At 43.2% G+C, this 14,049-nt stretch overlaps 1 protein-coding gene across 1 annotated transcript in view; it reads right to left on the bottom strand.

Annotated features, from left to right (window-relative positions):
- The window catches only part of RAMP3 (receptor activity modifying protein 3), a 45,851-nt gene extending 36,659 nt beyond the window's left edge, over positions 1 to 9,192 (bottom strand). The window contains exon 1 of the mRNA XM_039712129.1: positions 8,948 to 9,192. Within this exon, the coding sequence (XP_039568063.1) occupies positions 8,948 to 8,999 (52 nt within the window). The 5' untranslated portion in view covers positions 9,000 to 9,192. The remainder of the gene's footprint in view (positions 1 to 8,947) is intronic.
- Positions 9,193 to 14,049: the final 4,857 nt, after the last annotated feature.

Genomic DNA, 14,049 nt, shown 5'->3' with positions numbered 1-14,049 from the left:
CATGAACTGCTCCAGCGTGGGTCCTTCTACTGGGTCTCAGGTCCTGACAGGAGCCTGCAAACTTCCCACGAGGTCACAGCCTCCTTTGGGCATCCACATGTCTGGGAATGGGGCCCATGGTTTGTTTAGCTACAACACTATCAGTGGGCCTGCAAAACAGTTTACTTAAATCTGCCTGCTTTCACAGTCTTAGAGATGTTCTAAGGTTGATATTTTCTGTGGATTTGCTCCCATATGGCAGGCAAACTTTTTCACCTAAAGCCTGAGGGAAATCCTCCTAAGGATTTTGAAGTCATGCAAGAAATAACTAGAAAGGAGAGTACATGAGTAGTCCCTTCCCTCTAGTTTTGAAATGTGTCAACAATACTCATGAAGTTAGAAAGAGCTTTATTTATTTATATAGCTGTGGAGTGGTACACTCTGACACCAGAAGGAATCTCTCACATCTTCCAGATCTTTTGTAGAACAAGGTGAAGAAGGTCTTACAATAATTTCTAGACTAATCCTAGAACATCTACTCCAAGACAAGATGTGTTTATTTTACATTGTTCCTACCAGCATTTTTTATTGCTTTGACAAGTTTTTGTTTTCCAAATCACTGCATGATAAAGTATGAAGTAGCTGGGAGGAAAATAACACCTAAATATTGCACAGGCATATTTGGCATGGAACAGCATGAGCCATATAGCAACAAGCATCCTTATGGTCTTGCAGTGCATATTCCACCTGTTCTGTACTGCTCCATCAGAAAAGTAAGACAAAGAGGAGTTAGAACCTACCTTAACTAAAGTTCGCTGAAAATAAGAAGTCTAAAATGTCACATTACTTCACAGAGAGATTCCTCTCCCAATTTCCAAAAATATTTAAATCCAAGAAAAGAGCACTAACATTTCTTTCCAAAAACTCTTAAAACACAGAAAGAAAACAAGTATTTTGAGGAGCTTAATTTTCTTTTGACCTTTACTTCACAATGCTCGGACTTTTTTGCTGTTTCTGGTTTACACTGGAGCCAGTTAAATAGAAACTGGACCGGTGGCTATTCCAGCAATATTATCTCTACTTCATTATGCATCACTAAGTGTTTCATAGTGAAAAATTCCCACCCCAAACATAGCCCTGCAATTATGTTCATTATAATTTACTACATTTTACTACCACATTTACTAATGGCAAAGGTTACCACACCTGAATGCAAATTTACCTAGGTCCACTGTCAAAAGTAAGCAATTTACATTATTTTTAACATGATACAGTAAGTTCTGACTTTGCGAATAGAGACACAGCTTATAATAAAACTAAATATTGATCTGCTATCTAAAAATAAAACAGGAATACAGGCGATTTCACACATACTGAATCACAATTGACAACCCCACGGAAATAAAGGCTTTGAGCATCTCTTCACTGAAAGAGAAAAATTTATTTTTCCTATTTCTCTTGAAAACATAAGCTTAATGCTTTATCAGTGTTAGTTTACAAGGCACATGGCTAAATACATTTAAATAAACCTCTTCTAATATTAAATTGGACAAGTTATGTTCTTGGTACATGGAGATCCTTGAGGAGTAAAGCTGGAACAGCTCATGAACTCAGGAGATGTGGAGAGACAGCATTACACTTGCAGCCACTTGTCAAAAACAAGCATGAAAAGAAAATCCGTTCCACAGCCCCATGTGGCTACCAGACAGCAAAACCCTGACATGAAGGCTGAGATCCCCTTCAAGCAAAGGCCACCTCCATGCCAAAGCTGTAGAACGCGTGTGTGGGTAGCCCAGAGACAGCCACAGCTGCTCAGACAATACCAACTGCAAGCAGCCACGTGGCCTTCACGCCGCCGCATCAGGCGAACAGCCCTGAGGACACTCTCCAGTCACAGAGCATGAATGAGACAAGATTACAGATCAAAGCTTAAGTCCAAGTGCTGAAGTCTCAGAAGAAACCTGAACTTTGTGTCCTATTGATGACCACTTGAATGACTTCTACAAAGTTCCATTTCTTGTTCCAGTATCTCCCCACATCTCTTCACAACATTTTATAGCTGTGAAATTTCTTCCCTGTTGTGGCAGGAAGGCCACCCAGAAAAAAGGCTGCACACCCTGTCAAATCACGTATTTTAACACAACAACAACAATGCAATAATATTTTATAACAATTACTCTCTAGCATGAATCTCTCTGGACACAAAAGGATGCAAAAGGGATCTGTCATTTGTGACATTTGGAAACAAATTATTTCATGTGGTGTTACATTTTAGTTAAATGGTATGTTCTGTCTCATCCCTCAAAAATGTACAGTTTATTCCAAGCTGAGTTCCTCCCCTGAAGTCTCATGTGTCTGTAATCTCATTGGCCCAAGTCTTATTCCATGCTCATTTTGAATCTCCCTGTGAAGCTGTGCGAGGGAGACAAGACTCTCTCTTGGCCTTTCCCTCCCTAGGCACACCCCCTTTCTCCCCCTTCCCCCTTAGAAACCACGCTGCTCCCGGGGGTGGGACTCCCAATAAACCCTCATCTAATCGGCACCCTCAGAAGCCGTGTGGAGTTTCCTTGCCTGCCTGCTGCTACCGGCGAGCACACAGCTTAGGGGGCCCTCTGGGGATTCCCTGGGGAGCTCCCCCAAACGAACTGATTTAAATGGCTCTCAACGTGCGGCAAGAGCACCGACAACCCCAAGAGGAAAACACCATCACCCTGCCGGCACAGCGCAGAACCCCGTGGAACCCCGCTTCAGCGCCGCCTTCGGCAACCTGGGGCAGCCGCGCGGGGCCACATCCGCGGCCCTGGGCCGCCCCTCCACCCCCACACAGAGACCCCGCGCCGCCATGCCACCATCGCAGCCCGCGCAGCTTTCGAGATCGCCGCCGGCCCCAGCTGCTGATGCCCTGGACCACAGCAGTGGCAAAAGAAAGCCCACCCGTTTCCGCGAGGGAGCCACCAGAGGAGCAACAAGCAGCTTTCAGCTTTGCCCGAACCTCGCACCCCTCAAAACTGGTTTCGTCAGTTCCTCCTTCCTCAGTCTTACTCTCTCTCCCCTCGCTGCTCCTTCTCCCTAACTCCATCCCTAGCCCGCCTTCCCCTTAACAAACCCCCGGGACTTCACTTCATCCTACTAAACCTGGCTAGCTCAGTCGGTAGAGCATAAGACTCTTCATCTCAGAGTTGTGGGTTTGAGCTCCACGTTAGGCACCACCTGAATTAGTGTGGTTTCTGCCAAGCTGTTGGGGTCCGCTCTGGCTAGCTATGGAGCCTTGCCCACATGGTAATTCATAGACAAAAGTAAAAGATTGAGAAGTGATTGTTCTCCCATGGGTTGGTCCACGTGGTGTGTCTCTTGGAATAAAGAGACAATGTTTCCCACGTGGAGAAGAGCATCTCAATCTTTTACTTTCATCTATGAATTATCATGTGGGCAGGGGTCCATAGCTAGTTGCAGTGGACCCCAACAGCCTGGCAGAAACCACAAAAATTCAATTTCACATAATAAGTGACAGGCATTACAGGCCAATGTTAAATACACCACTTATTCTGACACTGACCACAGATAATGCTCTGCAAAGTAAAGGCAAATTAGTCACATTTATTAGAGTGTGAAAATCTTAAGACAGATGCTTTGTGGTAGGGCCCAGTGCTTCAGCACAGCCCTTTGCTCACCCAGCTTAATCTGGTTAGATGCCAACAAGATGTGCTTTCATCAGCCTGGCGCTCTGCTAGGGTCTCAGCAGTGCCTACCACATCTTCCTCTTCAGGTGAGAGTTCCCCTGGCTCAGAGCATAGGGGAGCAAGTGACACCCCATTTGCAGAAGGCCATCAATCTGTCTCCATACAGGCAAAATTCTGTATTCCTGGAGATAAACTGAGGCCAAGGGCTGTTATGCAGGCATGTCCCTCATCCAAGACAACGTGGTAGACCACATTAAGCTGCTCTGAAGAGAACAAAGAATCCTCTCCACCCTCAGGACCATTTCTAGCAGTGCCACTGCACTTTCTTTTGAGGTTTTTAGCAAGGAAAAAAGCTATTTTCAGACTGGTTTCAAGGAAGCCAACATATGAAGGGAGATTAAGACTAAAAACTTGTGAAAGGGCACCTTTCTCCTATTCCACTTTGCTACTCCTTTCTTTCCTCATACTTGCACATTTACACAGAAGAACTAGGAGTCCTTCAAGCAGCTTTCAGGTTACTCTACATATATATTCACATTAAAATAATGTGATTTTTTCATTTATATTTTCCAGTTTATTTCAATGAAAGCCTGACTGAAGAGATTCTTATTTTTAAAAAGACAGGCTGTTTCCATAAAACACAAAATAATACACTTCTAAATTCTGTTCTGAAATAAAATGGTTCATGTAACAGTTTTCACTAAACTAAAAAGGTGTGAATTAAAACAGGTTTCATTATGCTCGTGAAATTAATCTCTCTGAGCCCCAAATGAAAGCACAGTTTGCTTTTTTCATGCGTCTCTCAAGTACTAATTTCAATAGCCAAGACACAGATGGTAGCAAATGGTGTTTTGTAAGGGACCAGTCATTGCATTTTTTTTCCTTGGTAAGACAAACTGGAAATTGATTCATTTGTCTGCAATTCAAGCCATGAATCATCTCAGTTACCAGTAGATAGGTGGAAGAAACTGAAACACAGACAGTACAAGAAACTACTGGTGGTGCAATGCTTAAACACAACTCAACTGACAAAACCTCCCATAGCTCCCCTTGAGCTCAGCTCAAGACCCTTTCCTTCAAATCGTGCAGTTTGTGTGTATCTACCCATAGCAGTACCTGTCTATCTCAGTGTAGAAGTCAATCTCCATTTCACAGTCTCTTGTGCACAGTCTCTGATGCAATTATGACCTGACTTCAAGGAGGCAAATGTGGGAGGAAAGGAAGGGCTGAATATAGATGATGAAGAGCAATAGGCAAGTAGGGAGAAGCTGAATCAAACAGCAAGTCTGGGGCTGGCATTAAAAGAGTGGTGCCATTCAGGGACCATCACACAGTGTGAGAGACACACAGTGGCAAAACAAAGTGTTTTGCCTCATAGGCAAAACAAAGCTACAGGCAAAGCCCTGAGACACCAAAGGTATTTAAAACATTAAAGGGGATGTAGATAGTGAGATCTTACTAATTTAGTAGCAAGAGTTTACATTAGCTAAATGGTTTTCAGGAATAGATCTCATTGCTGTAAATCAGGGTTTAAAAGCCTGGAGTTACCTTCAAAAATGGAGTGCCATTCCTCCTGAGAGCTGGGACCAAGCCAGCTGGAGATAGGATGCTCTGTGCTACCACCTGCAGTCCACTTGCCACCACAGGGACAGTCCTGCCATTCACCCTCTCAAGGGAACTGGTGTGAACCTGTCCCCTGTTGCACATGTAAATCTTAGGAAAGAAGCAACACCTTCCCGAATAAAAAAATTAGGAGACACAAACAGGGTGAAGGGTGGTGGAAGAATGCCTGGATCCAACAGCAAATTGGAACACAGGCTGCATTTATACCAGATGCTTTGCTTTCAGGATGGATGTTGGGTTGGGTCTGCTGCCTGTCTTTGTGCTTGCCTAATGTGGAAAATCACATCTTTAGAATATGAAGCATCATTTTGGTAGAGAAGTGTTTTTGTCAGAACTGTGTGGTCGGTCTCAGAATAAGATGTTCTGTTTTGCAAAGGTTTCTTTGTTTTACACACACACACTCGCCTGGGTCTATTAAATTCAGAACTCCTATGACGGTATTCCCTTTCTTTTTTTGACCCTTTGCAGCTGCAGAACAGCATGATATTCATAAGAAAATTATGGGAAAAAATCCCTTGATTTGGTTTTCAAACTTTAACCTGCTAAAATTATTCCCTGTTGGATATATTTTTTCATCATTGGAATCCAAACTCTTCAGGACTTACATATGCCATGTTTCACACAAGGGGAGCTCAGGACCTTACAGAATTTGGACCTTTATACACAGCTTTTCATTATTGTTTGCAGATGAGGTATAGTCTTTAAAACAAAATAAAAATATAATTGGGACCAGGCTGTTTCCAACTGTCCAGCTGCTCACCTGTGACCAAAGCACTAAGCTTGGCTAACCCCTGTGAAAAAAGGATTATGAAATGCAAAAACCTACTGACTATCTTTGAAATCTGCATACAAGAACCGCTCCAGATAAGGATCATACCATTTCTCTTGATATGGGTTTATATAAATATATTGAGAAAGATTACTCTAGATTTTAAAAAATACCCAACTTTACTCTGGTAGCATCTTTTAACTCAAATACTGTGGCAGCAGCTCTCTGGCCACAGAGAGCAACAGATGACTTTTCCAGGCATTTTCCTGGGGAAGGCTGTGAGAAGATCAGAGAAAAGAATGAGAAACAATTCTTATCTCCACTTGCTGCACCTGTTGTTGTGCACATGTGGAATGTGTTATGGAGATTTGTTTACCAAAGGGTGATTTCTTAATTGGACACTGGATGGTGTTTGGATTGATTGACCAATTAGATCAAAGCTGTATCCGACTGTTGGTAAGGGTTACAAGTTTCTTAATAAGTATAGTATAGTATAAGATGATATAGTATGATATAGTATAATCAAGTGATTGATCAGCCTTCTGGAATCATGGAGTCAATGATTACTCAGCTGGGGGTCTGCGGCGACAAAATACAAATAGTGCCACTGAAATGCAGGTGTTACATAAAGAATGAAGGAGAAACATTTGGGCAGCGATTCCAAAACAATGACCTGTGTAAAAAAAAAGCACTTTGTTAAAAGTCCTGGTCAAGCCCTTATGTTTCTTCTTACCTCAGTTTCCATACATAGAAGTATACTAAGAGAATTTTGGATGATGGCAAATGTAACACTATTTCTTAGATTATTTCTTAGGTGCTTCGATTCTACAGTTAGTAGGTGTCTTCTAAGTATCTACAGCTCTGCTAAGCAAATCAGAGATTTCACCTGACAGCTGGTGTTTCCAGTTCTGCCCCATTCTGGATGTCATTGCACTTCATTTGACTGATGGCATGCATGTCTGTGTACCAAGTACCTCAGCTGATGCATTCTTTCCCCTCCACACTCAGCAAATCCAACCTCTCCTACTGAATGAACACACTACATTTTTTGCCATCCTCACTAAGGATGGACAACACAACAAGTAGTTATGCATAGAGCTAATGTGTCAAGTCCCAGGCAGAAAGATACAGAAAGATACAGAAAGCCTGAGGTTACAGGAGTACAGCCTCACACCCCACCCAGATGGGCTTCCCACTGCCTTCAGTGAGCTTAACACTGAGGAATGGTGGTTTCACCTAAATGGTAGAGGTCACAGCTCTCTGCTTAATCAAAAGAAGCCATTATGATCATTCAATTAAAGTAAATTTTTTTCCAAAATAACTACTTTTAAAACTGCATTTGCATTCCCAAAGAATAAATTTTCTACCACTTTAGGCTTTTCTTATTAAAAAACCTTGATTTCACATCCTAGAACTCTAAGGTTTTTCTACTACGAAATCAGTCTCATTTCATTAGATCTTGATTATATCTACTCTTTCCAATTCCAAGAAAAAGTAATGTATTATCAGTTAACAGATATTCTTAAAATCTTTTGTATGTGTTATTCTATCAGGAATGGAACTAGCACAGTTAAAAATGTCTAGCGCAATCGATTTATCTGTGCCTCTCTGGTGAAAAATGTCCTCTGTAGCTTCCTGAGCCACAGGAACACTGTCCTTCACTTTAGTAAAGCTCTGAAAATAAATCTCCAGTGGGTAATTCTCCTTTGCAAAAATCACAAGAAGTCTCCCCATACAAAAAGATTATTGCCTAATTCCCTAAGGTCAAGATTGCATAAATCTTTCTCATGTCAAGACAAGTGCTGGCCATCTTTTTATTCCTTTACAGCTGAGGTTTAACAGAAATCTGAGCAACTAAGGTAAAATTTTAGAAGTCCTCAAGCCACAGAGAATCAAAAACTTGTGCCATGTGACATGTCATTCTTTTGACAGACCAGCTAAGGATGATGCTACTGAACACTGTCAATACTGTCCTTTTGTTTGTGGGTTTTTTCACAGAAATATGTGCAATGTTTACCAGTTTTGTACTTTGGAAGGGGTTTAAAATAGCAAACAAAGTTCTGAAGTCCTCAAATACATCTTTTAAAGGTACCAGGCCTGAATTTTTGTCCCTTAAGTGTGACTCACAGGGAATCAACTGCATCTCTTTGCTCAGTGTTGAGTGAAGATGATTAGAGCCAACTTCTGGCAACTTTAGATGACTGCAACACATTAAATCTGAGAGCCCTAAAACAATCTACCTGACAAGGAACAATAAAGTAGTTTTTCTAGCCACTGAGGCACTCGAATTGAAAGATCTGAAGGATACCTGTGCTTGATAACTCTGTGCTTGGAACTCAACTACTCTAACAGAACCAGCCCTTCAGTCTGCAGGAAAAAGCCTTCCCCAACAGCTAAACACACCTCCCCAGAATCCATGTGGGATCCAAGACGGAAAGCCTGACTAAGGCGAGAAGTTTGAGATCGTTTTCCCGGGGCCTGGACGCCTTGTTCGGGGACTCCCCTCGGCGATGTCGGCGCGATGCTGAAGGGGACCAAGCGGCCCTGACGCTGCGCCCGGCCCCGCTGCCCGCCCGGCGCGGCCGGAACGCTCTCGCTGCGAAGCTGCCGCTATGCTCGGGATGGAGAGCCCGGGAGGGAAAGCAATCCCCCTGCGTCCCGACCCGCCGGCAAGGGACGGCCAGAGACCCCCTCCCAAAGGGATGCTCTATCCAAAGCGGGGGCTCTCCTGCCTTCCCCGAACTTCAGCCCCCCGCCCCGGCTTGAAGCACTACCCTCGGGGTTCGCGCACACGCGAGGATGCTCAGCCGGTCCGGCTGCAGCAGTCCCGGGGCGGTAGCGGCGAGCCCCACCGCACGCTGCCGGGACGCCCCGGCCAGCCCCGGCAGCCACTTACCCCAGAGCAGCAGGACGGGGAGCTGCCGCCGGCGGCTGCCCTGCGCCTCCATCCCGGCGCGGGCGGCAGCGGCGGCGAGCGGCCGCGGGGGATGGAGCCCGCATGGGGCGGCCGGTCCGCAGCCGCAGAGGGCCCGAACCCGCCTCAGCCCGCCCGCCGGCGTGGTTCCTCCTCTTCATGCCTCGGCGTCCAGCCCCGGGCGGCGGCGGCAGCGGGGGCGGGCGCGCAGGGGAGCAGCTCCCCCGCCCCCGGGTGCTCCCAGCGCCGGCGGGGCGGACCCGGCGGCCGGGCCGGGCCGGGCCGGGGTAGGCACGGGCACGGGCACGGGCACGGGCACGTGTGAGTGTGCTCTGTGTGCGGCCGTGCCTCCCGCTCCTCCAACAGCCACGGCAGGAGGGATGCCGCTCCCAGCCCATCGGTCTATCTGGCTGCCTAGGGGAAAGGCACCTACCCCGCGGGGAAGGTTCTGGTCGTAAGTGTCCGAGGGATTCAGGGACTCTTCACCCCTTGCCCTGGGAGCAGCTTCTCTCCTCCTATCACAACATCCTGGCGGTGGGGTTGAAGGCATGAGGACCCTTGCATGGCACTGACGTGTTGGCATGCTCAATATTTACAGCTGAACATGGGCAGAGAGCTGGCCTGACCCCACACAGACCCAGAGCAGCCTGGAGTTCTAAGATGCTAGGTGCATTTTTATGTTGCAATTTCATCTTTGTCTGTCTCTTTTCAGAGAAGGTACAGCTCCTGATTTTTATCAATATTTAAAGGCTGTATTCCTGGAGCTCTCTCTCTAGGAAATTAGAATCTCCATCAAGAAACACCAGACTGGGAAGCTGCTAAACACAACTTTTCTTACCTAAAAATAGTAGTATGGCTCAGTAACAAAGACCCAGACTGTTCCTCTGGGTACATGGATTCTCCACTTCAATAATGGCCTTTTAGTAGAACATTAAATCACTGCCATTATTAAAGGTCAAATGTACCATAAAATTTCAAATTTCAGAAGAGATTTTTAAGCCACACACAAGAACGAAGGGTACTTTTAGGTATCGGTCAGGTTGTTAACATTGACTTTGTATGCTTGCCTAGCACAGTGCTTCAAACACTTGGATAGTGGGACCCCAACACAGGAGCAAAATTATGCAACATGTGCCTTTCTAGCCACTGCTTTCAGTACACAAGCTTTGTCTGATTTATGCTGAAGGAAATAGAAAATACAGAGAAAGCTGGGAATCCAATGTTGAAACAGCTCTGCAGACATTTAAGTGTGTCACTTAGAATGAACCTCCTATCACTTGTGTGCCACTTCTTCCACTTGACTGGAAGCAAATCTTGTAAAATACCATAAACCATAAATAAACCATAGCTCAGGGAGATCATCCTTCAGCAGAGGGGCTGCCATTTCTGCTTTGTAAGGAGTGTTTGCAAGCTGCCCCTGCCAGAAGGAGCTGCAGAGAAGTGACAAGCGTGAAGGCACATACACCACAGACTTGTTAGACCATCTATAGCATCCTTTCTAACAGTAAGTCTTGATTTCCATCACAAATTCCACTTCTTGCAAATCTGAAAAATACAGTTGGTATTTTCAATAATTTAGACTGATTTCCAGGTTAAGCATCACGCTTTATATGAAATATTATATTTAAAGTGTTTAAAACATGCAGTATATTATACAGTATACAGGCAATATTTTTTGTAACACACATGGAGATAATGCTGACAGGTCTTTTTACATCAATTACATTTGTTTTCTTTGCCTGTTTCAGATGAAAAACTGGAAAAGTGAATGTTATTTCTTCCAACTCTCAAGATCCTGCAAGCACTTCCCATTTTGTGCTTGCAGCACATAGTTTGAAGGTGCAAACAGTATCTCTGAGGTAGAACAAATTAATAGAATTTATAGGTCAAGGCACAAATGCAGCCTGTTTCATTGGATCACATGCCAGCTATGCTAGGTGATATCTTTAGCAATGTGATCTAAAATGAATAAGTCTGATTCACATTTGAACAAAACTGTGACAGCGTTAGAACAGTCGTCAAGATGGTTCAAAAAACTTTCACAGTTTGCAGTTTTTCAGTAAGACTGCCCACTCCCCTCAACTCCCATTGTATCGCAGTAATGCGAACAGATTCACTCCAGAATGACTGCAAATAGCCTTTTCTGCTCTACAATTCTGCCTAGGTAGCATAATGTACCTACACCAGTTCCTGAGGAGTCCCTGGTGACAAGAGATGGAAGAAGTCAAGCTTCCCAGGACAGGTATTATTGCCAGCACTACAGGGTTCAGAATGGTGCAGGATGAGGTAATAAACTTTCTTGCTCCAGAGTTTAACTGATTCAACAGAAACTGAAAAAATAATAAATTAAGAAAAAGCTGAAGACATTACACTATGGAAAACAACATTGCATTTCCTTGTCACGTCACAAATTGGCCCAGAGAGGCTGCTTGCCCATGTGGAGGGACTTTGCCCAGTGTCAGATGAAATCTTTCTTCACCTCTTCCTGACACAGCAATTTTGTATAAAAGACACATTAAGATTTCAAGACCACATTTTAATGGGATTGCTTGCTGGACTGAGGTTTGAAAAAGTAGTTTCAGTTTGCCTGTGGTTTTAAACTGAAGTAGATCATCCCTCCTATTTAATGCTCCTAGAAGCATGCCATTCCTACTCCAAAAACTAAAAAAAAAAAAAAGAAAAAATAAAAAAAAAGAAAAAGTATCTGCAGGTTATTAAAATAATTCCTCTTTTTGCCATCAATGTAGGAATGTAAGAACATGATAAAACATACCCCCCAGTTAAAAAACAACTTCTTGTGACTTGAAGGCCCCACAGTGGTATACTGACTGCACATAATACCAAAATTTAGTTTACATCAGTCAGATCTGATGAGCTGAAACTCTTTATGCCTATATTACCTGAAGTGAAGGAGGAGAAAAAATAACAATTTTTTTTTATGTAGAGACAATTTTACATAAGAGCAGTCATGGAATACAGAAGCACACAAATATTTTGCCAGCCTTCTAAAGCTTAAATTTTAAGCCATGTATGGGTGTGCTCTGTGATTTCGGCAGGGTTTCTATGTTCAGAGCAAAGCATCTAGGGAGTGTTCACATATTCCAAACTGCACTCTATTTCAAAAGTGCTGAGCTGTGAGTATTTAGCACCTCTCAGACCTCTAAGCACCTCTTATTTTATATACCTAGCTCTGACATGACAGCCTTACCACGGCACAGCATGTGGGCTTTGTTTGAAGGAAGTGGAATATGCAATTACTTTGTTTCCGTACTAGTTTCTAGTACAGTAAATTGTGTTGATTAAAACCCCCCCCCCAAAAAAAACACCACCAAAAAACAAAACAACAAAAAACAAAAAACCAAAAAAACCCAAAAAAAACCAAAACAACAAAAAAAACCCCACAAAAAAACCTAGAAAACAAGGTACTTCTGTACCCTATGCCATCAACACCAACACCTACCAAATAAAAATTAAAAATTCCACAGGTGTCATGATGCAGGTCAAGGAAAAGCAGACAGGTTTTACGGAATGATGGCAAATGCCTCTTCCCTCTCTCTGGACAGAAGCTCCTCAGTCAAGGGTCCTCCACTGAGGCACCCACCCCTTGTTTTACAGCCAGCAGTGCAAAACTCTCTCATCAAAGGACTCGAGAGCAAATATGTAGGAACTGGGATGTCTTGCTCATTCCTGTCTGTTGTTCTTTTACCAAAAAGAGTATCCCAAGACCACTGGTGACTGTATGTCATGCACATCGTAATTGTCTCTTCCTGTTGTACAGAGTTATTGTTTTTCAGCACCAGCCAGAAGCTTTGTTATAACAGAAAATCTTTGTAATTTGGTTCAGGGATGGGAAACAAATCATGCCTTCATCTTAATGTAAATGTAAGCATAAGCAAAAGGCACACAATGCTCTATTCCTTCTAGACTAAGTAAAGCTAAAACTAATTTTAAAGGTTTTAAACTTTTAAAACTGTCAGTTATGTTCTAGAGGCCCAGACTTTCTACTTAGAAATTAATTTTGTTTTTCATGACAGGCTCGCTGAGCAGTTTGGAAAATGCTGGGAAATAATATATACATATACCATGTCTCCCATACATGGTTGTGTCTGAGAAATACATTGGAAAATGTGTTGTGGAAAATCAAGGAGAAAGATACAAGAATCAAAGTGGAAGAAACACTGTTGGGTTGGGTTTTCTTTTCCTTTTAGAAATAATAACTGTTAGAGTTTATTTTCATACAAAATCTTACAGAGATGAAAACTGAGATATATCTGAAGGAACATTCAAGGGTCATTTTAATACCACCAGAACTCAGCTGACTCCACAGAGATTGGTGAGACAGCAACATAAACCTACTGCAAGAGAAAGCAGCAAAGCCTATTCAAGTTCAATCTGAGCACAGGATTTCTGATTCCACATGTGGGCTCAGATCAGTGCAGTTCTGAACCAGCATCCCCTTATATGAAAACAGACTAATTGTACTTCCTAGGTGCATGAATGACTGGCTTTAGGGCTGAGCAACACAGATCCTAGAACACTTCTTAAATGAGAAATTCCATAAATCTCCATTCCATGGAAAAGTTCAGCTCTATATAAAATGGAAGATATTACTATAGTAAATAGAATGTTATTTGATGGCACAAAACAAGTGCAATACATACATTTCTAATTATCTGGTCCTAACCCTTAGTATAATTGTGCTTCTAAAGTAAAACAGAAAATAAAAAAATAAATCATAACATGTTTTCATTAAGGCTGAGTTCAACCTGCCATTGCATTCACACATATTTCTATCATAATACATCGTCCTATTTTAATCTTGTAGTCTTTACAGCCCCAAGGCAACCCCAGTTCATGCACAGAACACTCACACCTCTTTCACTGATACATCTCACAGCATTTGCTACAAACTGCATAAAATGTGAAGGCAGACACAAGTATCACCTCATGCTGTTCTACTTGACCAATTTCCCTCGGAGTGCCATGGTGCAGAGCCCCAGCTTCCATTACTTGAGGAGAAGACCTAGAGAGCTTCCCCTTCATCATGCATTCACTTTTTTAGTACTACTTCCTTTACTCCTGAC

This window comes from Passer montanus, unplaced genomic scaffold (assembly GCF_014805655.1).
Source record: "Passer montanus isolate IOZ18808 unplaced genomic scaffold, ASM1480565v1 scaffold26, whole genome shotgun sequence".
In the NCBI taxonomy this organism is placed as follows: Eukaryota; Metazoa; Chordata; class Aves; order Passeriformes; family Passeridae; genus Passer; species Passer montanus.
This window is presented reverse-complemented; position numbering and strand designations above follow the sequence as displayed.